Raw genomic sequence first — 27,333 nt, 5'->3', positions numbered from 1 at the left:
GCGACAGAAAGTTCATTCCCTAACCATAAAAATATTTTCTTGAAACTGATATATATACACTCTGTACTTTCACTCATCACATTTTAATTAATTAATTTAATTTTTAGACATATTTTAATCACTTTTTGAGGGACTAATTTGTATTATTAATTACTCATTTGGTTATTCACTTTGGATAAACATGATTTTTAAAATCACACTTAACTTTGTATCTTCTCCACCTGTGAGATTTTTAAACAATTACCTCCCCAAAATTCTCAGCTATTTTTAAACTCCCCAGATTAGCCTTTCTGAAGTATTTGGTATAATATTTAGTAAACAAGAAATGATAAATAGCAATTTAGTTAACAACAATTAAGTTTTTTATATTTATATTAGCTGAAGTGTGTTTAAAAGGAATTCTTATAGCTTTGAACGCCTATGATTAAGTATGTGAGACTGAATTTTGTATTTGTTTAGTTATCTTTTCTGTGCAGCATTCCAAGCATTTAGTATGTCTGGAATTAGGGCAGAATGCCAGAGGTATGTGAATTCTTGTCCATCTTGCTAACCAAACTTATGTGAATCATATGCTATACATAATGTTCTCATTGGTATTAGACAAAAATATTGCCCCTTTACCTCATGGCCTTGCTATGTGACATGAGATATGTGTTATGTTGGTTATGAAATTTAAAAGCTACATAAACCTGTGAACCCTTGTCATTGTGCTATAACAGGACCTAAAAGGGATGGCCTCTGAAAGGAGACAGATCTGTATTTCAGTCTTGGTTCCCCAATAAGTAGCATGGAATTTGTAAATTGCTTACTTTACCTGAAGCTTGGCTTCATTAAAATGGGAATTCATGTGCAGAGTTTCTCACGTAAGCTTTTTCATTGTGAATTTGCTTCACAATATAATTTAAAACTGTTTATTTAATGCCTTAATTGCTATTCCCCATTGACTGATACTAGTTTTACAGGTAACATAATCATTCTACTGCTTGGAAATATTGTTTCTCCCTTAAAGGATTCCTGAGGCATGCTTGTTTGCACAAATATTTGTTTTCCTTTAATTTAATTTTACTCTGTATTAAATTTTGCTAAGATACCATCTTTCTTCAGGCTTTGGGAATTCCAAGGCAGAATTCCCAAGATGAATGAACTGAGGGCTATTAGGTCACTGAAATATCAAGTGGTCATTGAGAGGTGATGTTTTTGCTGGAGCAGCTCTAACTTAGTCTAGTTATGTCTCAGTAGTAATCACATGTCTTCAAAATGGAAAGATTTTAAAAACAATACAGGCATATCTGAGGATATTGCTTTCCGATGTCTTTTTTTTTTGAATCAGGTAAGTGACTAAGATAAAAGTAAAGTTGGTAGTCTGCTAAAATTCTAGAATAAAAAGATTTCTGTCCTTTTTTAAATTCAATGTTTGAATACCTCCCAGGTGCTAACTTCTAGCAGGGGAAAATGAAAACTTTTGTTTCAGGCTACATAGTTGTTCGATATGTCTAGATTATGCCCTAATTTATAGGAAGATTTTTTCTATGTCTGGATCATAGCATATCCTGGGAAGGATTAGAACTTAGACAGTTGATTCTAAGGTGCACTGCTTTGGACCATGCCTTGAAGATTTCTGAAAATTCTTTAAGACTAGAAAATGTTTCCTTTCATGTCCCATACTTTCTAAGATGAATTCTGCTAGTTGTTCCTATTTATTTAAAAGTATTTCACAGATTACTGAATTTTCTGCTCCAGTCTTGATGTTATATTGTCTTTGAAACTACAGGAAAATCTAAGTATGACCCTAGCAGTAGTCTGGGTTTCATGCTTGTGTCTGAGCAGGCGTGGGGAAAGAGTGAAGAGGGAGAATATTCTACCAGCCATGTCAGGTTTAGTGAACGCATCTCTGAAACTAAAAATGTGTGAGTCTTACCTAATAAATGAGTTAATCACACTTACAAGATTTATTATTCAGGCATAAAGAAATTCATTTAAAGATCACAAATAAGTAGATTCAGATTCATTAAATAAATACCTAGATTTTCACAGAAGGACTGGTTTGTAGAAGGCATCTTATTTTGTCTGGTGGGTCACAGAGTCTTGTTGAACCCAAGTCATGGCAGTGACAATGGAGTCAGTAGAGGAATGCAGAGAAAATAGAAAGGTGAGAAGTTTTCAGTATCTCTGCCTCCTCACTGCCAGGATCACCCTGTGTTTTTTTGTAATTGTACTTTATTCTTTCTTGTTGTCATAGAATTAATCAGAGGAATGAACAGAAACTTTGGTTCCTCTGGTCAAGAATAAATTCAACATGCAAATTTATTACAGAATTTTCAGAATTTTTTATTTGTATTGGACAGACATTAGAGATGTTGATAAACATTTATTTATTTCATATGTGTAACATTTCTTCAAGGGCATGAACAATATGTTTGGATGTTACTTGGTAGAGCATAGATTTTTTAAATGAAAGGGAATGTATTCAAAATGAATCTCTTTACAAAGACTACAAATATACAAATATAGCCGTCTGAGAAAAATCCCTAAGATATACTCTACAATGACTTCAGAGTTTTTGGAGGGGGAGATATAAGTAAATAAATAAACAAACATTAAAAAATAATTTTCCGAGAGACATTTTCAATTGGTTGGGTGTAATGATATAAATTAATATAAGCATGCCAGAATTAGTTTTTAGAAATTTTGGACAGTACAGAAAGTTAAAAAATACCATATTCATCTCAATTATTTCTAGTCCATACTAGAAAGATAAAGGAATAATAATAAAGGGAGGACTCATCCAAGGAATTAGAGAAAGACAAGTGGTTTACACACCTTCACAAACATTTTGATCATTCTGTACTAATCAAGATAAGTACAAAAAAACATAAATAGTGTCAAATATGGTCAGACAAATATTTAGCCAATAAGAAAGTAGAACTCACCTGGACAGTGGGATGTCTGGAAGGAACATCAGCATAAATGTTCAGGACCCAGCCTCATTGCCTGGGCATCCCAAACTCTGTTGTCCTGGGCAGCCTCTTTAGCACAGCAGTTTCAATAGGCTTGCGCACTTGTTAGGTCTATCTTTTCTATCTTACTGAAGCGTGTTATTTTGTGGGAAATGGTGCTAGCTGAAGTGTCTCATCAAAATTTTTAAATCATAACTAATTAACATAAAATACACCACACGTGTGCTTCAAAAGTAAATTCTGCATTCACATCTTCCATTGAATGAACCTCTCTTAAACGTGTTGGATTCACTTTTTTAGATTATGATAAAGTGACAGGAAGGGTATGAGGGATCGATTCATCCTGCTAGAAGCTTTAAACAGTTTTTTGATTGACAGTGTAATTAGTTATTCTACAGACCAAATAGAAAATATAAGATGACATTTTACATACTAAACAACTGTTATCATAAGACCATTCACCCATTTATCCATGCACTCATAAATATTTATTGAACATTTACTATTAGTCAAAATTTTTTAATAAGATATTCTCTGTCTTTAGAGAACTCACAGATGTGGTAGGAGTGACATACAGGGTAGTTAAATGTCAATTACAAACATTAAGCTTGCACAACTTGACATGAAAACATAAAGGAGTGAAGTCAATTCCTTTATGGAAGAAAGAGAAAGCTGTCCTGGAGGAAGTGTTGCATGAATTGTACATACAGGTAAGAAGTAGTCATCAGAACCAAAAAGTGTGCACGTATCAGTTCAGTCATGAAAAGCAATCAATCAATCAATCAAACTAATATTAACAAACAAAAACAGAATTATCCAAGTAGTTCAAGAAAATTGGAAAGTAGTTTGTGGTAGTAGGGGATAATTAAAATATGAGGCTGGGGGTGGTTACCATGGGGGAGGGGTTGGGGTAGGTGAGTGATATAGGGGATAAAGAGGCACAAAATCTCAATTCTAGTATAAATTCATCACAGGGATGGAAGTATGAAATAGAGAATACAGTCGATAGTTCTGTAACATCTTTCTGTGTTGACAGATAGTAACTACACTAGTTGGGGTGAGGGTTTAACAATGCATATGACTGATGAATCACCATGTTGTATTCTTGACACCAATGTAATATTGTGTATCAACTATACTTCAATAAATACTATGTAAAAAAAGAGCAGCAAGAAAAAATAGATATGAGGCTGGGGATAGAATAAAGCTAGATCACCTATATGGATTCTTGATTTTTGTGATGGAGTAAAAGTTATTGAAGGATGTTTAAGTGGGACTGTAATCAATCAGATGACTCTCACTTTTCTTTTTTCTTTTATTCTCTCAATTGTTTCTTCTATTTCTCTCTTTTTTTTTCGTCTGTGCTACTTTCTTTATCATCTCCATTGTTAATCAAGATATGTATCAATTTACTCACACAAACACCTATAGGAAAAGACAGTGCTAAAAATATGAAATGATAAAGGCTTCACCTCAAGGTGAATCCCTTGCTGAGAATTTTGCCATACTGATAGTTTTGATTTTTGATGAGAAAGAGTTGATTCCTATTAGTAAAGTTTCATTTCATTTTTTCCAAACATTTAAGTTGTATTTCTTCACTTAACATACTATGCCTCTTGATTTTCACTTTTGTATTTTGAAAAATACGTATTTTTTATTAACAAAAGCTATCTAAAATGCAGAAATATATAATGATTTAAAGAAGTTAAAGTCATGTATAACCAATCATATTTTACTATACTAATAATTCTTAAAAGGTAGGCATTTAAGATGTTTTTATGTGCATATATGGAATCATATTATTGACTCTTATGCATGATTTTTCAGTATAGGTCTCTGTTATGTAGAGCTATACCATTGTTTTTAATAGCTACATAGTATTTCATCATATAGCTGCATTATAATTAAAAGATTCTTTGTTAGTTTATATTTTGGTTACTTATAATTCTTTGGTCAGTGCTGTTGAATAATAATGAACTAATCATATGAATATATGTATCAACACTGTAATTAAGCTGTGGTGTTTTCCTTTTAATTATGATACTTCTCCAGGAATTTAACCTTCTCAAGCTCTCTTTGTCTAGATCTGAAGATTAAAAATTTTTAATTTAAGATACTAACAAATATTACTAATTCTCATTCTAATCAATCATGCAGAGGATTTCCTATCATAAGGAATCCTTTGAACACATGGGAATTAATCTCTCAGGGTTTTGTTGTTGTTGTTGTTTTCTTTGCCAATCTATTTGAAAGAAAAAAAGCTGTTTTTTAAAATCGCATTTTCTTAATAGTTGGTGCGGTTGACCATATTCAAATGAGTTTAGCTGTCATTTGAATTTTTCCGTTGTCAGTTACTTGTTTGTATTGTTTCCTATTTTTTAGATCAGAACTCCCACACTGGAGTTCGTATCCTATCCTATTTTCCCAGAAATCATCTATATTCTTACTTCATGGTGATATTGGTTCTTTTCTCCCTTTGAACTGTATCAATGGAAGTCAACTGATATTAAATTAAGAATCCTGAATTTTAGAAAATTTAAAAAGGAGAAGCAACAAAATTACCCAATTATTTTCATTCCTCAGAGAAAATGTTTAGTAATTTTCTTTTACTGTGTTATCTCGGTGTCTTTAAAACAATTCTTTGTTCATCTTCTGTAATCGTGATCTTACTGAATGTGTATTCTGCATTTCAGAATATGCATCTGTTAAAATCCACACATTACATGGTCAATATATAAAAACGGTTGGCAGCTCTTTGCAAGTCACATCCATTGTCATTCACCTTAGTTATTGTTCTATTCTCTCTGGTTCAATTCTGCTCTATTTTCCCCAATTACTGGCTATAAAATTCTCCATCGAGTGCCCTTGTGGTGGAGCCTCCTAGCATCACCCCTGCAGTATTTCCTTTCAGCTACAGTACCTGTTCCATGTCCTTAACCCTCACGGTGCCTGTCCCTGCCGCCCTGGTTCCCCTCAAGTCTACTCTTGGCTGGGATGGAATATGGTGCTCCCACCGAGGAATGCTGCTCTCCTGCCTGGGAAGTGCAGGGCTGTGCCCATGTAGGAGCCTGAGCATTATGGGGAAGCCACAGGGAGGAGAGACGACTCAGAAAGAGTGGTTGTCAGTGATGTGGGTCCTGGAGGAAAGCTCAGAGGTGGCAGTGCAAGTGGGTAACCTTTGGTATGCAATTCAGGTATGGAATAAGCATCCATAATGCTTGATTGTGAAAAGGGAAAGTAGTTTAGAAAATATTATAAGGAAAAAATGAATTAATATATTAGTGGAATCCTGTGAAATTGATATTTGACTATTTTTGATCTATTGCAATACCAATCTCCTATGGTTCAAACTAATGTTTATATATACCCAGAGATAAAAAATTTGTGCTTATCCTTTATTTCTATTTTCTAGGCTTAATTTTTTAAAAACTTATTTTCTATACTTTTTTTTGTCAGTTGCCCTTTTTAACCAAATGTTCATTATAAACATTTTCATGATATTTTTCTTCATATAAGTCTGAGTGCCTTTCCCAGTTGGATGTACTATATAATTTAATTCCTCTTTGTTTGAACTTCGGTTGTTTACAATTTTCTTTCTATAATTAATTGTACAACATTTGCCCAATAGCTAAATATTTTAGCTCATCTGTTGTTATTACCTGATGGAAGTTTTAGTCTTAAGGCAAATTTTAAACATTTGGTTTATATTTTGAAATTGTGTTCTGGAGAAGTTGTATTGAGTTTCAGGATATGTGAGTTTGTTTCCTTGCAGCCTCTCTCATGATATATGATTCACTTATTTCTAACTCTGACAGTTTTCTCCAAACATAATAGCAAATCCATATTGTTTTATTTACAATTCTTTGATTGCTAGGGAATTTAACTAGTAATAAGTTAACTTTGTAAGTTAACTATTTGGATTTCTTACTTTGTGCAAGTTTTATGTGTTTATTCATTTTAAATTTGGTTTATCATTATTTAATAACTATTTTTCCACTTTAAAAACTTCATATAGATTTATATTTTTGAATCTGAAAGTGTCAGTTTTTTCCTGTGTAATTTGTTTGCACTTGTGGGGATATGCTTAGAAAGATTTTTCTCACACAAAGGATTATCTAACAGTAAGCCTGCATTTGCTGCTCTTTTTTCTTTTCTTTTTATTTAAGTACAATTTCAAAATTCGTTTTAGTTACTGTTGTAAGGTCAAGAATTCAATATTATTTTTGTCAAGTTTGGTAAATGTGTCAACATCACTTCTTGACAAATTCATCCTTTCTATGCTGATTTGATACAGTTCTCCTGATTGGTGTCTCTCCCTTCCCTCTGGATCCTTCTATTACTGTCTTCACTTTGCAGCTACTGTAAACTTTATGACACTAATATGATTATTTCACTGTTTGGCTTCAATGGCTTTCTACCCCTTCCAAGGTAGAGACCAAGTTCTATACATGCCCTATAGGATTCTATGTGGATCAAGCCCTTACCAGGCTTCTTTCATTTCCTCCAAATTGTTCTGTTTCTTCATGGTTCAGAGTATTTCCCATGCTTTTCCTCTGTGTAGCTCATTTGTCCTGTTCCTCCTCACTTATTCAACTTCTGTTCATTATTTAGGTCTTAGCACAAGCATCTTCCAGATCAGGACAGATAACACTGCTGTGAGCTCTTACTGTTCTCATAGCCCTTTGTTCTTTTCTTCAGATAGCTTGTCACTATTATAATCACCTAGTTATATGATTAGTTATTTAATGCCTACCTTCACAACTAGATCACAAACTACATAAAGCCAGGATGTGTATTGTATCCTAGAATGTGGCACAGTGTCATGCACATTGGAGGTTTTCAAGGTAGCTGCTCAAAGACAATTTGTTAAATGAATAAACAATTGTAGGCTTTTTCAAAGAACTTTTGTGACCGAGAGCAAAAGTGTTTCTTTAATCAGAATTTGAAACCCGATGACCTCTGCTTGTTTCAATAGCTCTGGTGCATTCCTTTCTAATTATTTTTATTTGTTCCTTTTAGGTAACATAAAATAATGAATAAAACAAATTACTCTCCAGTGTCTGAATTTGTGTTACTGGGACTTTCTACCTCCAAACCAGGGCAGCATTTGCTCCTTGCCTTCTCTGTAGTGTTTTATGTAACAGTTATTCTGGGAAACCTCCTTGTTGTGTTAACAGTGACATTTGATCCTCATTTACATTCCCCCATGTACTTCCTTTTAGCTAACCTCTCATTCATTGATTTGTGTCTTTCTACCTTAACGGTTCCTAAGATGATTTCTGACCTGTACTCCGGGCACAAAACCATATCCTTCCAGGGGTGTATCATCCAGATATTTATTCTTCATGTCCTGGGTGGAGTTGAGATGGTGTTGCTCATCGCCATGGCCTTGGACCGATACGTGGCCATATGTAAGCCCCTCCACTACCTGACTGTCATGAGCCCACGGATGTGCATTTTACTTTTGTCTGGTGCTTGGGCTGTTGGCCTCATTCACTCAGTGATTCAGTTAGCTTTTGTTGTTCACCTGCCTTTCTGTGGTCCTAATAAGATAGATAGCTTTTACTGTGACCTCCCTAGGTTTATCAAACTTGCCTGCACAGACACCTACAGGATGGAAATCATGGTTACTATCAACAGTGGGTTCATTTCCATGGGTACCTTCTGCTTACTGATTATGTCCTATGTCTTCATCCTGGTCACTGTATGGAACCACTCTGCAGGTGGTTTGTCTAAGGCTTTTTCTACTCTGTCAGCTCACATTACTGTGGTAGTTTTGTTCTTTGGACCATGCTTCTTTATTTATGTGTGGCCATTTCCTACAGTGCCAGTGGATAAGTTTCTTGCCATTTTGGACTTTATGATTACACCCATTCTGAATCCTGTCATTTACACATTGAGGAACAAGGACATGAAGATGGTAATGAGGAGACTGAGTAGTTCATTCCTAAGTTTGAAGAAGATCTCCTAAATAACTCAGAAGAGCACAAATTACTTTGTGCATTTTCAAATAACTTCATGTAACACCAATGTTTAAGTAATTTTACAAAATTTGGGGCTTTTTCTAAAGTCACCATTTTAGAATACTCAGAATAGATAATTGATTATGACAGTACATTGAATTACCACATTAGCTATCTGTTTAACATATTGTTTGCCAACTTAATTAAAGTCCTAGGAATTATTTATAAAAATTCATTTAAAAGTACAGATTATAGACACGGAATCTGTTGCAAATATGACCTCAGACATCAGACTGCCTGGATTAAAATCAATTAACTTAGAGCTAATGTATCTTTAAACTTTTGAAGCATCTGTGAAATACACCACTTTCCTTCTATTTAGACCATGGATATGAATAATTAAATTTATATATTTTTTTCTAAAAGGAAAAAATTGTATGAGATAGGATTAAACCTGTATGAAAAAAGAAGAGTTGAAGAAGTGAGGTAGAAAGAAAATGGATGAGGTAGTGTAAATATGGGGAGGTTGACATATGGTAGGTGGGAAAACAAGAGGGAGAGTCTCAGAGATAACGTGTTTCATGTATTTGACATATGACACTACTCCCACTCTTACTTGTCTCAATTCTAGTGGACACAGACTGTCTCCAGTTGGCCTAGGGCAGGAAAAGTTTTATAGATGTTGCTTATTTCACAGTTTTTGCAAGTGTGACTTAATGTCTATGACTCAATTAATCAGTGACTATTCTTTAAAAATCAAATGGGTATTGATAGGGTCCTTCCATGACTGGTATTATTATTATGATCCAACAACTACTCTTCCAAATTGTTTGTTGACAATTTTTCTCTAATAATTTGTCTTGTATAACTCTTTCTTTGCTCAAGACATGGGTCCCAAATATGTGTGTGTACAATCTGTAGAAATTGTGAAACTAGTATAATTTACATTTTGTTTTATAGTTGGAAGGCAGCCAAATTCACTGCTAAACTATGAAGGGAATCTGTGTCCTGATTATTTGTGAACCCAAATTCTTTCTGAATTATATAATCAGTAATACTTCATATTTTTCCTGCTAATGATTATTTTGTTGCTCTATATTTGTATTTGTAATGGATTCTGTTGGTTACATTAAGTTACACAGGACAAATGTAAAGCCAGATTTCTGCTTGAGGAATTTGCCATGTTTTTGAAGTTAGCAGGAGAAGGAAGGAGAATACTAAAGTTCTAAGCTCAAAAGTTTTGAAAGGCAAAATGGAATCAACTGAAATCTTTCGGACTGAGGAGAAAGAGATCCATTAGAATTACAATTGAAGCCTTCAAAGGATGTATCCAAGAAGCAGGTACATACCAAAAGAGCACTGACTCTTACAAAAACTACAATCCAGATACAAATAGGCACATTACTTGATTGGGTTAGGGTGATCCACCCTTAAAATTTTATGCCTCATAGAGGAAAATGTAAATAGTGTCTGGAAGAACATATTGAGTCATAAATACACGATCTTTTATACAACGTCTAAAATCATAAAATGATTATGGAATATACAAACGTACAAAGAAACCATGGTATATGACTCATAATTAAGAGGAAACAGTAGAAGGAGACCATAAATGGCTCAATTGTTGAAATTAGCAGAGTAACCCTATGTTTATTGTCACACTGTTTACAATAGCCAAGATATGGAAGTAACCTAAGTGTCCATCAGTAGATGAATGGATAAATAAGATGTGGTACATATACAAAATGGAATACTATTCAGCCATAAGAAAGAAACAAATCCTACCATTTGCAACAACATGGATGGAGCTAGAGGGTATTATGCTCAGTGAAATAAGCCAGGCGGAGAAAGACAAGTGCCAAATGATTTCACTCATCTGTGGAGTATAAGAACAAAGCAAAAACTGAAGGAACAAAATGGCAGCAGACTCACAGAACCCAAGAATGGACTAACAGTTACCAAAGGGAAAGGGACTGGGGAGGATGTGTGGGAAGGGAGGGATAAAGGGAATAAGGGGCACTACAATTAGCACACATAAGGCAGGGGGTAGCACGGGGAAGGCATTATAGCACAGAGAAGACAAGTAGTGACTCTACAGCATTTTACTATGCTGATGGACAGTGACTATAATGGGGTATGTGGTGGAGACTTGATAATGAGGGGAGTCTAGTAACCACAAGGTTGCTCATGTAATTGTATATTAATGATACAAAAAAACAAAAAAAAATAAACAAGGAAAACTGAAGGAACAAAATAGCAGCAGACTTACAGACTCCAAGAAGGGATTAGCGGTTACCAAAAGGGAGAGACGAGGGAGGGTGGGTGGGGAAGGAGGGAGAAAGGGACTGTAGGCTATCATGATTAGTGCACATCATGTGTGTGGGTCACGGGGAAGACAGTGTAGCACAGAGAAGACAAGTAGCGACTCGGTGGCATCTAACTACACTGATGGACAGTGACTACAATGGGGTATGGGAGGTCTTGGTAAATAGGAGTGAATGTAGTCACCACATTGTTTTTCTTGTGAAACCTTCATAATAGTGTATATTAATGATATCTTAAAAAAAGAAATTAGCAGAGTATAATATAACTCATTTAAAAAAAGTTGAAAAATGGAAAAAACACAATGAATTTTAACAGAGAAATGGAATGTCTATGAAAGAAGTGAAAAACTGGTTCTGAAAAAACTGAAAAAGAAACAGGAGAAATTATGAATTGAAGTAGGCTTAAAGATGGACTGGACACAGCAGAAAAAAGGAGGAGTAGATGCAAAGGTAAGTCAATAGATAACCAAACTAATGTGTAGAGATACAAAAGACTAAAAAAAATCAGAATATGAATACACACACAAACAGAAATAGTAATTATTTTATTTAAGGTTTTATTCCTCAGACCCTTTCATTCTATGTGAGACCCTAAAATACCCACAAGAAATCCATATGCTAGCATCATAATCTCTTAATGGCATTTTTAATCTCTTTGTTTCTTAGAGTGTAAATGGCTGGATTTAGGAGAGGTGTAATGACTGCATAAAACACAGCAAGAAATTTGTCCATGCAGGTGATGCTGAGTGGCCACAGATAGATGAAGATGCAGGGTCCAAAAAATAACACCACTACAGTAATGTGAGGAGTGTAGGTAGAGAGAGCCTTGGATGCCCCATCCTTGGAATGAAGGCAGACAGTTAACAGAATGTAAGAGTAAGAGATCAGCAGATAGCTTCTAGTACTCCACTGTCAATATTTACCAGCATTTCTAGAATATAGGTGTCCATGCAGGCTAGCTTGATCACCAATGGAATATTACAGAAAAAACTATTCAATTCCCTGGGTCCACAGAAGGGCAGCTTTATAATTATAGCTAGTTGACTTACTGAATGCACAAAGCCAATGATCCATGATATCAAAACTAACCAGATGCACTTTTGTCTATCCATGATGCTGCAGTAATGGAGTGGCTTGCAGATGGCTATGAAACGGTTGTAGGCCATTGTCACAAGCAGCACCATCTCACACCTTCCAAAGAAATGTCCGAAGAAAATCTGACACATGCAGCCTCCAAAGGAGATGGTCTTGTTTTCCTTGAGAAAGTCTGTGATCATTTTAGGGGTAGTTACTGAGGAAAGGCAGAAGTCAATGAATGAAAGATTGGCTAACAGGAAGTACATAGGGGAGTAGAAATGAAGGTCAGCAAAAATTAGGAGCATAATGAAGATGTTGCCTAAAATGGTGATCAAATAAAGTGAAGAAAATATCACTAGGAGGAAGGCCTGGAGCTCCCATGAATTACAAAGTCGAAGAATAATAAATTCAGACCCCACAGACTTATTTCCTTCCTCCATTTAGTTCATCTGAAGAAAAGACATGAGTTTAAATTTTCTGAACAAACTGTATTTGAATCAAGAGGATTTCTTATACATTGTTCATGGAACTGTATATTGATATCACTTTAGAAAACAGTTTGGCTTATTTTGTATTCACCCATTCTATGCCCCAGCAATTTCCCTTGCATTTACATGCCCAAGATAAACTGTTCTGAATATAAGGGGAAATTTACAATAATGTCCATAAACATGGCAATGGAATGTTATTCAGAACTACAACAAAGAATAGGTATATAAAATGATACAGATGTATCTTAGTAAGATACAATAATGAAGTGGGAAAAAAAGTCCAAAATGGATCCATGTGGCATAATTTTTATAGGATAAAAAGCAATAGGAAAACAACAGTATACTTTGCAGGAATTTGTATAAATGATAAAACTATATACAAAAAGAGATGTAAGAGGTAAGTAACCTCAGGTGTGAGGTATCAGCATGAAGATGAGCACATAAGCAATTAGTTGTATGTTACTATCAATTGTTTAGATCTTATATTAGATCATGTTTTCATAGGTGTAATTTTATTACTAAATAAACAAGCAAACATGCACAAAATTGGCATGGAAAAATAGTAAGAGTATGTTAGAATCAAGAATTGTGATCAATTCAATACTGAGAACCCGAAATAAAATAACATTTTTTTAAATGACATTTTATTGTTTAGGGGATATATGGTAGAAAAATTTCTTTCTCTATTTCTCTGTAAATTTGTTCATATATATACATGTTCTATATATTTCTATTTGTTTCTATGTATATATAAATTTTTCTATGAAATATGTTTCTAAATGTAAATTTGAAAAATTAAAATAATATTTAACATATTATTGAAGGTTAATAATTTTTTTTGTTAATGAATAAATGAATGAGTCAGTTTTAAAAAAAGAGATAGTAATGCTAATCTTGACAAAATGACAAAACTTTTTCACTAAAGAGTATAATTAACTAAGTACTAGAGTAAATAAACTTATCAGTTGGAAGGTGGTTAACAATCGTAGAAAGAACAAATGTTCTGGGCCTACCAAAAGGATAAATCATAAGTATCAGGAAGAGATATTCTCTGTTCATGAAATGTAAAGCTTATGTAACCCATAAGAAATTATTCAGCCTGAAGTATATCTCAGCCACAATGAATCCTTAGGTTTAGTCTTGAATATTGAACTCAAATGTGTTTGAAAGCTCATTTTGGCAGACATGCTGTATGAACATAAAATACATAATCTGGTGTTAAGTTTCTGATTCAAAACAAGATGGCTTCTGAGAACCTAAAATATAGGAATCTCTGCAAGGTCTAAAATGTTCCAAAGTCTGTGATTAACTCTGGGAGACTGAGTGTACATCAAGTTACTTGAGAAAAAGATTTTTTAATGTTACAAATGAAAAGGTCCTTGGGACCTGAGACTCTGGTTACACATTTTCAAAATTAGGTAAATTTGTCCATTTCCAACTTGTCCATAGGGAGCTATTTTCATTCCGTCTCATATGCCTTAGCCTGAGAAACCATCATTTTTGAAGTATGTTATGTTCTTCCTAACAATCTTTGGAAGAAAACTTTCTTTTGCTATAGCAGAGTAAATGGCATTTGCAAACTAATTAGATTTCTTATCAACAAGTTAAATAAACTTTGTCTTTAAACAAGTTGTTTTTGCTATTTCTTAATTACTTTAAATCTAACAGTCCTATCAACTGGGAAATAGATTCATAGTCTTTTTCTCTCTCCCTTTTTACTTATTTCTCTCTCTCTCCACTTTCCTTTCTTCTCCTTTTTCTTTTTTTTCCTTGTCTTACTTCCCCTCTTTCTTTCTAAAAACAATTTCTGGATCTAAGGGCTTTGCCACAACGGATCAATTATCTTAACAGTCATTACTAATTCTTGATAACTGCTGTTCACAGACCTCTATCAAATCTGGGAACCAGCAATATAGTATTTTTATTTTCATTATATGTTTAACTCAGAGCTATGCTCAACACTTAATCACTCTTTCATGACCATGATAACTTATTTTATTGATGAAAAATCAACTCAGGAAACGTAAATGCCCAAAGTCACAAAGTTAATAGAGGATTTGTTTAGAGTTAGTGTCTGGAAAGAATGTTGGTTTAGAGGAATTTAGTTTGGTTGAGAAGAAACATGATTTCTATGAATCAAGAAAAATAATTAAACTCTTCCTAAGAATACATGTCCTAACAAAAAGTAACTGACATAAGAAGAAATGTAAATGACCAATAAATGTATGAAAAATATTCTCTGTGTCTATAATAATTCTGTTACTGTTCTTGGGACTAATTGCTTTAGATTTTTGTCTAATTCAGTCTGTGTTTATGCTCACTGTTGTCTATAATTGAAATGTTGATGTTTAAATTCACTAGAGTTATCAGATACTAGATATGAAAATAACAGAGTTGAAATTCCTAGATTTAGGAGGGGCTTTTAGTTTTTTCTAGTATGTCTAATAATTTATTGAACATTTTCAGATAAAGAAGAAACAGACTCTAGGTGCTATTGGTTATACCAAAGAAGTAACATCTGTGCCTATTTCCCACCTAATACTTGGGTTTAATGTTGTTAATAATATTTTAGTTGAATTGCAAATGACAATGTCTTGCTGCTAATCATATTCATAGGCATATTAATAATACCATTTTAATAAATTTTCAAGCATGTTCTAGGTGGAAGAGATAAACCTCCAGATTCCAATAATATAATTGTAAGGTCAAATGACTTAAAACAGAACTCACTGAAGATAATCAAAACTTTTGAAAATAACAGAAAAATTAAAAGAAATGAGACAGCTCCCATTTTTATTTCTTGTACCACTAATTTCAGGGTCACATGAAAACTATGTCTCTCTGTATCTCGTTTTTCTCTTTCTGAATACCTCCCATGTGCTATAAACTTTCACATATATTGTCATGCTTAATCTTCACAATAACCCCATGAAATGATCTTATTATTCTGATGCTGTCAGTGTACCCTGTTAGAAGTCACAGAGATGAGATACAGTGTGACTTAGGTGCACCTCCCATGTCTTAGACTCCAGTCCTTCTTCTTTAGTAACATTCTGCACCTCCTGTTCAGTTCCAAGAGCATAATTCCATTTCCATCATAGCTATTGACTGTCAGAACTTTTGAGAGCTTTCCCTCCATATTTTCTATAAGGTGTCTTCTTGAGTTAAATTTTATGTTTTTTCCATGTTTGGACATTCCTGTTAATTGGTTACATATCTATGCCTGAATAGTCCCTTAAATCCAGGAAAACTGTAGACAATTATGGTGCTCTGAGAACATAAATACTTCCTTAATCAGGGCTTCCTTAATTTGGGGAGCTGTAGACTGAATAGAAGGCATTCTTTGTGATGTTGTCAGGAGCCCAGAAGTCCCAAAAGTTTCTGGGTGAAGAAATCTTTGCTATTTCTGGAATCAATGCTGCAATTCTAAACCATCCTAATTAATGTGTGTGGAACAATAGTATTAGAACATTGTCAAGTTGTCTTAAATGTGAAAGAGAAAGGGAATTAGGGGAGAAGTTAAGAAATTTACAGAGTATAGATTTTATCTTCTTACCAGAGAGACACCATATTTTTTTCCAAGAATTAAGCATCATTCTTGTGCTAACTGGAATCTGAAATAAAATTATACTGTGCTGAAACAAATAATCCATTTCCTGTTTTAACCAGTGTTCATGGGAGAGTGTGAGGCATATATTTACTGTAGAGAGTAGTCTCTGGGGTAGGAAACTTTCAAGCTACTCATACGATGTTCCTTTGGGGCTCCTTAATTTCCGTGTTTCTCTGAACTGACAGTATCACCCGAAAGTGCGCCTTTGGTCAAAGTCAAAGACATACCTGTTGAGTACAATGAAAAAGCCCCAATGATAGAAATTAAGCACAGTTTTAAAACATTTCTTTGGTTAACTGCTTAAAATTCGGAAAATATTATTTCAGAATTAAGTGCCATTTCTAGTCCCAGCAGAAGCCAGATGTCTAGGATGAGTGGGCAGGGGAGGACGGGCAGAGGGAGATGAATGAGTCACTCATGTGTGCCAGTTGAGTCTATGACAGAAGCCAGCCTTGGACTGATAGTTTGTAGGGTTTTAATGGAGAATAGAGAAACATCTTAAAGTCTCCAAAATTTCTGTGGTTACTTGGGCAATATTCTAGGTTTAACACTGAGGAAAAATCAACATTATTATTGTATTATTCTAAATAACAAAACAATTACGGAAACCGCCCTTTTATTTTTATTTTCAAAGTAGTATGTAAATTCACTATTACTGATCAAGATTCCAACAATCTAGAGGTTTGAGAAGGAAATGTGATAGTCTGTTACTATCTGCTCTTTCCTATGACTTTTTCAACAGAAATTTGTCCACATTTTGGTGGTTATTGTTTCAGATTCCATTCCATGCAATTATGTAATTATTTGAACACAAGTCCACATATATATCTAAAGGAATTTTTCTTTGTTAATGAATTAATAGGATATAGAAGAGTGCTTTAAATTCCAATTTATTTAAAATCAACTGATGCTTAAATATCTTTAAGTGACAATGGCTACTTTTAGAGAATAAAGAGAAATTAAGAGAAAATTTACATAAAATAAACCTCCTTTTTTCTTAAAAAGTGAAGACATCTTTTTAAAGCTTTCTCTTCATACTTTAGGAATGGATGTTGGTGTTTGGAAAGCGAACGAGGAAAGACAATGAAGCATAAGGATAGGATTATTTGACTTGATGTTAGCTATGTGGGCAGTGTTGGTGATGTGAATCCATGGGACAACTTGGCAGAAGATCAGGTAAAGAAAGGTTATGTCCTGCCTAAAAAGCCTAGAAAGATCTCTACATTGAAGTACAGTTGATTATTTTTTAAGGAATTGAAACTGTAGATAAACGAGTAAATAAACTATTCACATTTCATTGTGTGAATACCCTAGGCAATATGGGAAATACAAACATACTGAAATATGGCAACTATACTAACATAACATTGAATATGGAGGTGCACAGAGTCATATAATTTGCTTCAACTCCAAGCTCATCAGGGAAGGGTAGTTATGATGCAGCTTATCTGCAGGATGACTTCTTTTTTTTAAAATTAATAAATGTATTTTATTTTGGTATCACTAAGGTACAATTACATGAACAACATTATAGTTACTAGACTCCCAATATTACCAAGTCCCCTTCACATACACCACTATAGTCACTGTACATGAGCATAGTAAGATGCTATAGCACCACTACTTGTCTTCTCTGTGCTATACTGCCTTCCCTGTGCCACCCTCCCTACATTATGAATGCTAATTGTAATGCCCCTTCTTCCCCCTTATCCCTCCCTTCCAACCCATCCTCCCCAGTCCCTTTCCCTTTGGTAACTGTTAGTCTGTTCTTGGGTTCTGTGATTCTGCTGATGTTTGTTACTTCAGTTTTTTCTTTGTTCTTATATTCCACATATGAGTGAAATCATTTGGTACTTGTCTTTCTCCATCTGGTTTATTTCACTGAGCATAATACCCTCTAGCTCCACCCATGTTATTGCAAATGGTAGGATTTGTTTTCTTCTTATGGTTGAATAATATTCCATTGTGTATATGTACCAAATATTCTTTATCCATTCATCTACTGATGGACAATTAGGTTGCTTCCAATTCTTGGCTATTGTAAATAGTGCTGCGACAAACATAGGGGTGCATCTTTTTCAAACTGGGATGATGTATTCTTGGGTAAATTCCTGGAAGTGGAATTCCTGGCTGGGTCAAATGGTATTTCTATTTTGAGCTTTTTGAGAAACCTCCATATTACTTTCCACAATGGTTGAACTAATTTACATTCCCAACAGCAGTGTAGGAGGTTTCCCCTTTCTCCATGACTTCGCCAACATTTGCTGTTGTTTATCTTTTGGATGGTGGTGATCCTTACTGGTGTGAGGTGATATCTCATTGTGGTTTTAATTTGCATTTCTCTGATGACTAGCAATGTAGAGCATCATTTCATGTGAGTATTGGCCAGCTGAATTTCTTCTTTGGAGAACTGTCTGTTCAGCTCCTCTGCCCATTTTTTAATTGGATCATTTGCTTTTCACTTGCTGAGGTGCATGAGCTCTTTATATATTTTGGATGTCAACCCTTTATTGGATATGTCATTTATGAATATATTCTCCCATATTGTGGGATACCTTTTTGTTCTGTTGATCATGTCTTTTGCTGTACAGAAGCTTTTCAGCTTGATATAGTCCCACTTGTTCATTTTTGCATTTGTTTTCCTTGTCTGGGGAGATATGTTCATGAAGAAGTTGCTCATGCTTATGTCCAAGAGATTTTTGCCTATGTTTTTTTCTAAGAGTTTTATGGTTTCATGACTTACATTCAGGTCTTTAATCCATTTTGAATTTACTTTTGTGTGTGGGGTTAGACAGTGATCCAGTTTCATTCTCTTACATGTAGCTGTCCAGTTTTGCTAACACCAACTGTTGAAGGGACTGTCATTTCACTATTGTATGTCCATGGCTCCTTTATCATATATTAACAGACCATATATGTTTGGGTTAATGTCTGGAGTCTCTGTTCTGTTCCACTGGTCTGTAGCTCTGTTCCCATGCCAGTACCAAATTGTTTTGATTACTGTGGCTTTGTAGTAGAGCTTGAAGTTGGGGAGCGAGATCCCCCCCCACTTTATTCTTCCTTCTCAGGATTGCTTTGACTATTCAGGTCTATTGTGGTTTAATATGGATTTTTGAACTATTTGTTTCAGTTAGTTGAAGAATGCTGTTGGTAATTTGATAGGGATTGCATTGAATTTGTAGATTGCTTTGGGCAGGATGACCATTTTGATGATATTAGTTCTTCCTAGCCAAGAGCATGGGATAAGTTTCCATTTGTTAGTGTCCTCTATTTTCTCTTAAGAGTGTCTTGTAGTTTTCAGGGTATAGGTCTTTCATTTCCTTGGCTGGATTTATTCCTAGGTATCTTATTCTTTCTGATGCCATTGTGAATGGAATTGTTTTCCTGATTTCTCTTTCTATTAGTTCATTGTTAGTGTATGGGAAAGCCACAAATTTCTGAGTATTAATTTTGTATCCTGTAACTTTGCTGAATTCCAATATTAGTTCTAGTAGTTTTGGAGTGGAGTCTTTAGGGTTTTTTTATGTACAGTATCATGTCATCTGAAAATAGTGATGGTTTGACTTCTTTACCAATTTGGATTCCTTGTATTTCTTTGTTTTGTCTGATTGCCGAGGCTAGGACCTCCAGTACTATGTTGAATAACAGTGGGGAGAGTAGGCATCCCTGTCTTGTTCCCAATCTTAGAGAAAAAGCTTTCAGCTTCTTGCTGTTCAGTATGATGTTGTCTGTGGGTTTTTCATATATGGCCTTTATCATGTTGAGGTACTTTCCCTCTATACCCATATTGTTGAGAGTTTTTATCATGAATGGATGTTGAATTTTGTTGAATGATTTTTCAGCGTCTGTGGAGATGATCATGTGAGTTTTGTCCTTCTTTTCGTTCATGTGGTGTATGATGTTGATGGTATTTTCAAATGTTGTACCATCCTTGTATCCCTGAGATAATTCCCACTTAGTCATGGTGTATGATCCTTTTGATGTATTTTTGAATTCAGATTGCTAATATTTTGTTGAGTATTTTTGCATCTATGCTCATCAGAGATATTGGTCTGTAATTTTCTTTTTTGTGGGTTCTTTGCTTGGTTTTGGTATTAGGGTGATGCTGGCTTCATAGAATGAGTCTGGAAGTATTCCATCTTATTCTATTTTTTGGAAAACTTTGAGAAGAATGGGTATTATGTCTTCTTTGTATGTCTGATAAAATTCTGTGGTAAATCCATCTGCCCGTGGGTTTTGTTCTTGGGTAGTTTTTTGATTACCGCTTCAATTTCTTTGCTCATAATTTGTCTGTTTAGATTTTCTGTTTCTTCCTTGGTCAGTCTGGCCTCATTTGTTCTTCATTTTCCAATTTCAATAATTTTGATTTTAGACTATTCATTTGGGATTGTTATTCCTTCTTTATACCTGGATTGTTATATACTTTCCTCTTAAGACTGCTTTTGCTGCGTCCCACAGAAGTTGGGGCTTTGTGTTGTTGTTGTCATTTGTTTCTATATATTGCTGCATCTCCATTTTAATTTGGTCATTGATCCATTGACTTAGAGCATGTTGTTAAGCCTCCATGTGTTTGTGAGCCTTTTTTCTTTCTTTGTACAATTTATTTCTAGTTTATTCCTTTGTGGTCTGAGAAGTCGGTTGGTAGAATTTCAGTATTTTTGAATTTATTGAGGCTCTTTTTGTCACCTAGTATGTTATCTATTATGGAAAATGTTCCATGTGCACTTGAGAAGAATGTGTATCTTGCTGCTTTTGGGTTGAGTTCTATAGATGTCTATTAGGTCCATCTGTTCTAGTGTGTTCTAGAGGCATCTGTTCACAGTGCCTCTGTGTCTTTATTTGTTTTCTGTCTGGTGGATCTGTCCTTTGGAGTGAGTGGTGTGTTGAAGTCTCCCAGAATGAATGCATTGCATTCTATTTCCTCCTTTAATTCTGTTAGTATTTGTTTCACATAAGCTGGTGCTCCTGTATTGGGTGCATACATATTTATAATGGTTGTATCCTCTTGTTGAACGAACCCCTTCATCATTATGTAATATCCTTCTTTATCTCTTGTTACTTTCTTTGTTTTGAAGTCTATTTTTTCTTATACTAGTACTGCAGTCCCTTCTTTTTTTCTCTCTGTTGTTTGCATGAAATATATTTTTCCATCCCTTGACTTTTAGCCTGTGCATGTCTTTGGGTTTGATGGGAGTCACTTGTAAGCTGCATATAGATTGGTCTTGCATTTTTATCCATTCTATTACTCTGTGTCTTTTGATTGGTGCATTCAGTCCATTTACATTTACGGTGATTATTGATAGGTATGTACTTATTGCCATTGCAGGCTTTAGATTCGTGGTTACCAAAGGTCCAAGGTTAGCTTCTTTACTATCTTACTGTCTAACGTAACTCACTTATTGAGCTATTATAAACACAGTCTGATGATTCTTTATTTCTCTCCCTTCTTATTCCTCCTTTTCCATTCTTTATATGTTATGTGTTTTATTTTCCATGCTCTTTTGTGTTTCCTTTGACTGCTTTTGTGAGTAGTGGATTTTATTTTTTGCTTTTATTAGTATTTGGTTAGGCTGCTTTCTTTGCTGTGATTTTATTTTCTCTGGTGACATCTGTTTAGCCTTAGGAGTACTCCCATCTAGAATAGTCCCTCTAAAATACCTTGTAGAGGTGGTTTGTGGGAGGCAAATTCCCTCTACTTTTTCTTGTCTTGGAACTGTTTAATCCCTCCTTCATATTTAAATGATAACCGTGCTGGATACAGTATCCTTGGTTCAAGGCCCTTCTGTTTCATTGCATTAAATATATCATGCCATTCTCTTCTGGCCTGTAAGGTTTCTCTTGAGAAGTCTGATTATAGCTTGAGGGGTTTTCCTTTGTAGGTGACCTTTTTTCTCTCTCTGGCTGCCTTTAATACTCTGTCATTGTCCTTGATCTTTGCCATTTTAATTATTATGTGTCTTGGTGTTGTCCTCCCTGGGTCCCTTCTGTTGGGAGTTCTGTGTGCTTTCATGGTCTGAGTGACTATTTACTCCCCCAGTTTGGGGAAGTTCTCAGCAATTATTTCTTCAAAGACACTTTCTTTTTCTCTGTCTTCTTCTTCTGGTACCCCTGTAATGAAGATATTGTCCCATTTCAATTGGTCAAACAGTTCTCTTAATATTCTTTCATTCCTGGAGATCCTTTTATCTCTCTCTGCCTCAGCTTCTCTGTGTTACTGTTCTCTGATTTCTATTCCACTAACGGTCTCCTTCACCTCGTCCATTCTGCTTTTAAATCCTTCCAGAGATTGTTTTGTTTCCATATTCTCCCTCCCAAGTTTATCAGTTAGCTCTTGCATTTTTCTCTGCAGCTCCATCAGCATGGTTATGAAGTTTATTTTGAATTCTTTTTCAGGAAGATTGGTTAAATCTGTCTCCCCAGGTTCCCTCTCAGGGGATGTCTGTGTGATTCTGGTCTGGATCAAATTCTTCTGCCTTTTCATGGTGATAGAGGTAGTCTTGGGCCGTTGGCATGTGTGTTAGCTGGGAGAACAAAGTTCCTTCCCGCTTGCTCAAATCCTTCCTCTCCTGTGAGAACTGCAACCCCCTAGCAGCTTGTGCTGGGCAGCTGCATGCTGACTGGTCCTCTGAGTCTAGCCCTGGTGGCCGCATAGGGGGCTCTGCCTGTCTTTTGTGGGCATGGCCAGTCTCAGGCTGCTGCTCCACTATGGTGAGGCTGCGCTGGAGGATGAGTGGGCAGGAGCCTGTTTATTGCCATGAGGGGCCTCAGAGCTGCACTGCTACCTAGAGAGTTAGGGCACCAGGAGTTCTCTGGGATTCCCAGCTGCTGGGCTGGGTGTGCCGGGATGCTTCCATCTAGCTGTGAGGCTCTGTCCCTTTAAGACTTTCAAAAAGCACTCACTTTTCTTTGTTCCAGGGGTGCTGGCTGCAGGGACCCACTCACAGATTTTACTGTTCCATTTCCCTAGTATCCAGCACACCACGCTCTGTGTGTCTGTGCTTTCGGTGCGGATGACGAGGGCTCGGTATTTAGCAGTGCTGGGCTCCCTCTCCCTCCCTGCTCTGACTCCTCTCCTCCCGCTGGGGTGCTAGGGTGTGGGGTGCGATCTGGTCCTGCCCCCACTGGGCTGTGGCTTGTATCTGACCCCCTTCGTGAGGCACTGGGTTCTCGCAGGTGTAGATTTAGCCTGGCTGTTGTACTGTACCTTCTGGTCTCTCTTTTAGTAATAGTTGTATTTGTTGTATTTTCAAAAATATATATGGTTTTGGGAGGAGATTTCCGCTGCCCTACTCATGCCATCATCTTTCCTCCTCCTCTGTAGTGTAGTCTTTAAAGAAATGTTCATTTAATTCATATTAGAGATGGTGAACAAATGAGAATCTTTCTTAAGAAGGCTTATTTCAAGGCAGAATAAAAAGCAAGAGAAAATGCATTATGCAGACAAAACAATCATCAAATACAGGCTCACATATAACATTTTGGAATTATTAGAAAGGAATTTACAATTAGCATGATTAATAATAAAGTGTTCTAATGAGTAAAGGAGAGTATATGAAAGACCAGATGGGTAGTGTAAACAGAGAAATGGAAACTCTATGGAAAAATCAAAAGGAAATGGAAAGCAAAACACTGTAAGACAAATGAATAATGCCTTTCATGGGTTGATCACTAGATAAGACATGGGCAAGGAAAGAATCCATGGGTTTGACATATGTTAATAGAAAATTCCCAAATTGAAATACATAGAGAAAACAAAATCTACACCTACACATACTATATTTAAACTGTAGAAAACAAAAGAAAAGAGCAATCTTACAAGAATCCAGAGAGGGAAATTAGTTACATAGGAACAAGGATAAGAATTACATCAGACTCCTTTCATAGGCCATCTAGTAAAAAGAGAGTGAAATGAAATATTTAAAGTGTTAAAAAAATTAACCCAGATTTCTATGTTCAGCAAAATTATCCCTCACAAGTGAAGGAGAAAAAAAACATTTCCTCAGGCAGAAAGAAAAGAGAATATTCATTCATTCTTCAAGAAGACATAATGTTCCTAATGTATATGCATCTAACAGCAAAGCATGAAAATACATGAGGCAAAATTTTGTATAATTCGAAGGAGAAATAAATAAATCCACTATGATAGTTGGAGACTTCAGCTCTCTTCTTTCAGTAATTGATAGATATAGCAGGGAGAAAACTAGTAGGGATTTAGTTGAACTCAACAGAATCATCAGTCAACTTGATCCAATTAATATGTATTGACTACTTCATCCAATAACAGCAGTATATACTTCTTAAGCTCACATGGAACATTCACCAAACAAACTAGCAATGGAGTGGAACTTCCTCAACTCAATAAAGAACTATGAAAACAGCTAACTTCTCTCACCTGATAGTGAGAACCTGGATGCTTTTCCCCTGATATGGGAACCAGGTGAGGAAGTCCTCTTTCATTCCTTCTATTCAACATTATACTGGAAGTCTTCACCCATGCTATAAGATTAGAAAAGGAAAATGAAGGGTATACTGATTGAGAAAGAGGAAATAAAACTCCCTTTTTCCCCAAATATGTACAGATTGAGAAGGAAGAAATAAAACTGCTTTTGTTCCCAGATAACATGATTTTCTAGTAAAAAATCCCAAACAATGACAGAACTTTTCCTGGAGCTACTAAATAATTACAGCAAGGTAATAGGATACAAGTTTAATATTTAAAAGTAAATTGCTTCACCATGTAAGAACTTGTTCGTTATGTTTCAGAAGATTGGAGACTGTTGAGAATTAGGTTTGGGGTTGATTAATGATTGTGCACTGAGTCCCCTATACAGAATTTTATTGTTGTTAACAACCATTTGATCAATAAATATGAGATGCCCTCTCAAAAAGAAAGGAGGACTGCAGACATGAAAAAAAAGTAAATTGCTTTCCTATATATAGCTCTACACACTTAGAATTTAAAATTAAATAGCAAAATCCAAATGAAATATAGGACCTATCTTCAGAAAATTATTAAATTCTAATGAAAGAAATCAAATATCTAAGTAAAGGAAAAAATTTTCACATTGAAGGATTGGAAGACTCAATATTGTTTAGATGTCTATTCTTCCCAACTTGATCTAGAAATTCAATGTAATCCCAACCAAAACTCCAGCAATTAAACATATGAAAATGGGGGAAAAATACCTGACATACTTATGCAGAGCAAAGTTGTAGATACTACCTGAATTCAAGAATGACTGTAAAACTACAGTAACCAAGAAAGTGTGATATTCATGTAAATGTAAACATATATAGCAATGGAACCCATGCCATAACCATTTTTCTGTTCTATTTCTGTTGTTTAACTTTTTTTTATATTCTATATATAAGTGATACCATGTGATATTTATATCTTTCTTTTATACCTCAATAATTCTGAATATTTTTAAAAAAGAATTCTCATTCATTGCTGGTGGGCATTGAAAATGAAACAACATTTTGAAGACATTTTGGTCATTTCTTATGAAACTAAAGATAATATTTACATAGATATGCTGATATTTAGGTAAAAATGTACTTTTGATATAAAAGCATGTTACAATTCACATACTAAGTTTTTGCTCATTTTTAAATCTCTGGGTTAGATGTGATATATAACTTAATCTAAAATTTTGTAAAGGAGAATAATTAATAGCAATTTAATTAACAAAAATCAAGTGTGTTCTGAAGATGTGTTGAAATGGAGCTCTTATCACAGTGTTAAATGATATAGAGATGTGTGATATTTGGTCTTTTGAACATCACGATAGCATTACAGACATTCAGCATGTCTGGATTCAGTTAATGCATAAAAAGATAATGTGAATTCTAGTCCCTTTTCTGCCATTCTCTGCATTTAAGTTACATCCTTATTTCTTTTTTTTACAGGGAGGACTATTGCCTTTTCATCTCACCATTTTTATAGAAAAAATAAATGAGATAATATATGAAAAATACTCAGAAAAGCTAAAATCCAAATGGACTTGTAAACTCTGATTTGTTTGTTGTCGCAGTGATATGAAAAGGAGGCAGTGAGTGGAGGGATTAAATCCATGGATTTTGAAATCAGAAAATAATTGTATCTGAATACTGGATCTCACTCTAGCACAGTGACCTGTGCTAGTATAGTTCATCTCCATGTTATTTAATATTAGCATTTCTAAAATGGGAGTGCTAACTGTGTGAGATAAAAAAGGGATACAGAGGGTATTCCATGAATTTTCTTCCAACAAAATGTTGTGATTTTTACTAATGAGTTTGTTTATAATTATTACTTTTTCACTGGTATTGATCTAAATGATAATTTATAAGTAGGCACAGAAATATTAGGATATGCTGATTTTCCTTGAAGATATTTTTCTGTCATATTTTATTAGTCATAGTTTCCTTTTCTTTCCATTTACTTCTTAAAGTAAACATATTTTTCTTCTCTTAATACCATGAGAATTAAAAGTAGACATCCCATGATAAATGGCCTGGGGACTCAGGTCATGGAGCCATCAAGTGGTAACCAAAAAGCTGTTGTTAGGTTATTAGAGTTGGAACAGTTGTGAGAAGAACTCCCATATAGCACCACAGAGGGAAACATTTCTTAAAAGATGCAGCAGTAGTGAAAATATCACTTTCTGGGCTCTTATTTTTTTGACTAGGTAAGTAGAGATGGTGTTATGTCAGTAGCCTGCTAAAATTATCAGCTATTTTCATCATACAGGTAGTGCATGTACCTATGGTGCATGTACCACATTAGAAAATCTCTCCTCTCTCTCTTTCTCTCCTTTTTCTCTTATCTCCATTTCTATTTTCCAATTCAACAAGCATTTATTGAACACCTGCTGGCTATTCTCCCCAAAGGGAAGTGAGAATTTTCATTTCAAGTTTTATGCCCAGATT

The 27,333-nt window shown here is 35.0% G+C and overlaps 1 protein-coding gene and 1 pseudogene across 1 annotated transcript; one reads left to right on the top strand and one right to left on the bottom strand.

The window, feature by feature from the left end:
- The first annotated feature begins 7,989 nt into the window (after positions 1–7,989).
- LOC108399984 (olfactory receptor 4F15-like) lies at positions 7,990–8,928 on the top strand. Its single transcript, XM_037015834.2, has one exon. It carries the CDS (start codon positions 7,990–7,992, stop codon positions 8,926–8,928), a length of 939 nt encoding a protein of 312 aa, XP_036871729.2.
- A 2,940-nt stretch (positions 8,929–11,868) lies between these two features.
- On the bottom strand, positions 11,869–12,761 carry LOC108399986 (olfactory receptor 4K1-like; annotated as a pseudogene).
- Between the last annotated feature and the right edge of the window lie 14,572 nt (positions 12,762–27,333).

This window comes from Manis javanica, chromosome 8 (genome assembly GCF_040802235.1).
Source record: "Manis javanica isolate MJ-LG chromosome 8, MJ_LKY, whole genome shotgun sequence".
Classification (NCBI taxonomy): Eukaryota; Metazoa; Chordata; class Mammalia; order Pholidota; family Manidae; genus Manis; species Manis javanica.
This window is presented reverse-complemented; position numbering and strand designations above follow the sequence as displayed.

Coding starts and splice junctions, on each gene's coding strand:
- LOC108399984 (XM_037015834.2), top strand. CDS start 7,990: ATGAATAAAACAAATTACTCTCCAGTGTCTGAATTTGTGTTACTGGGA.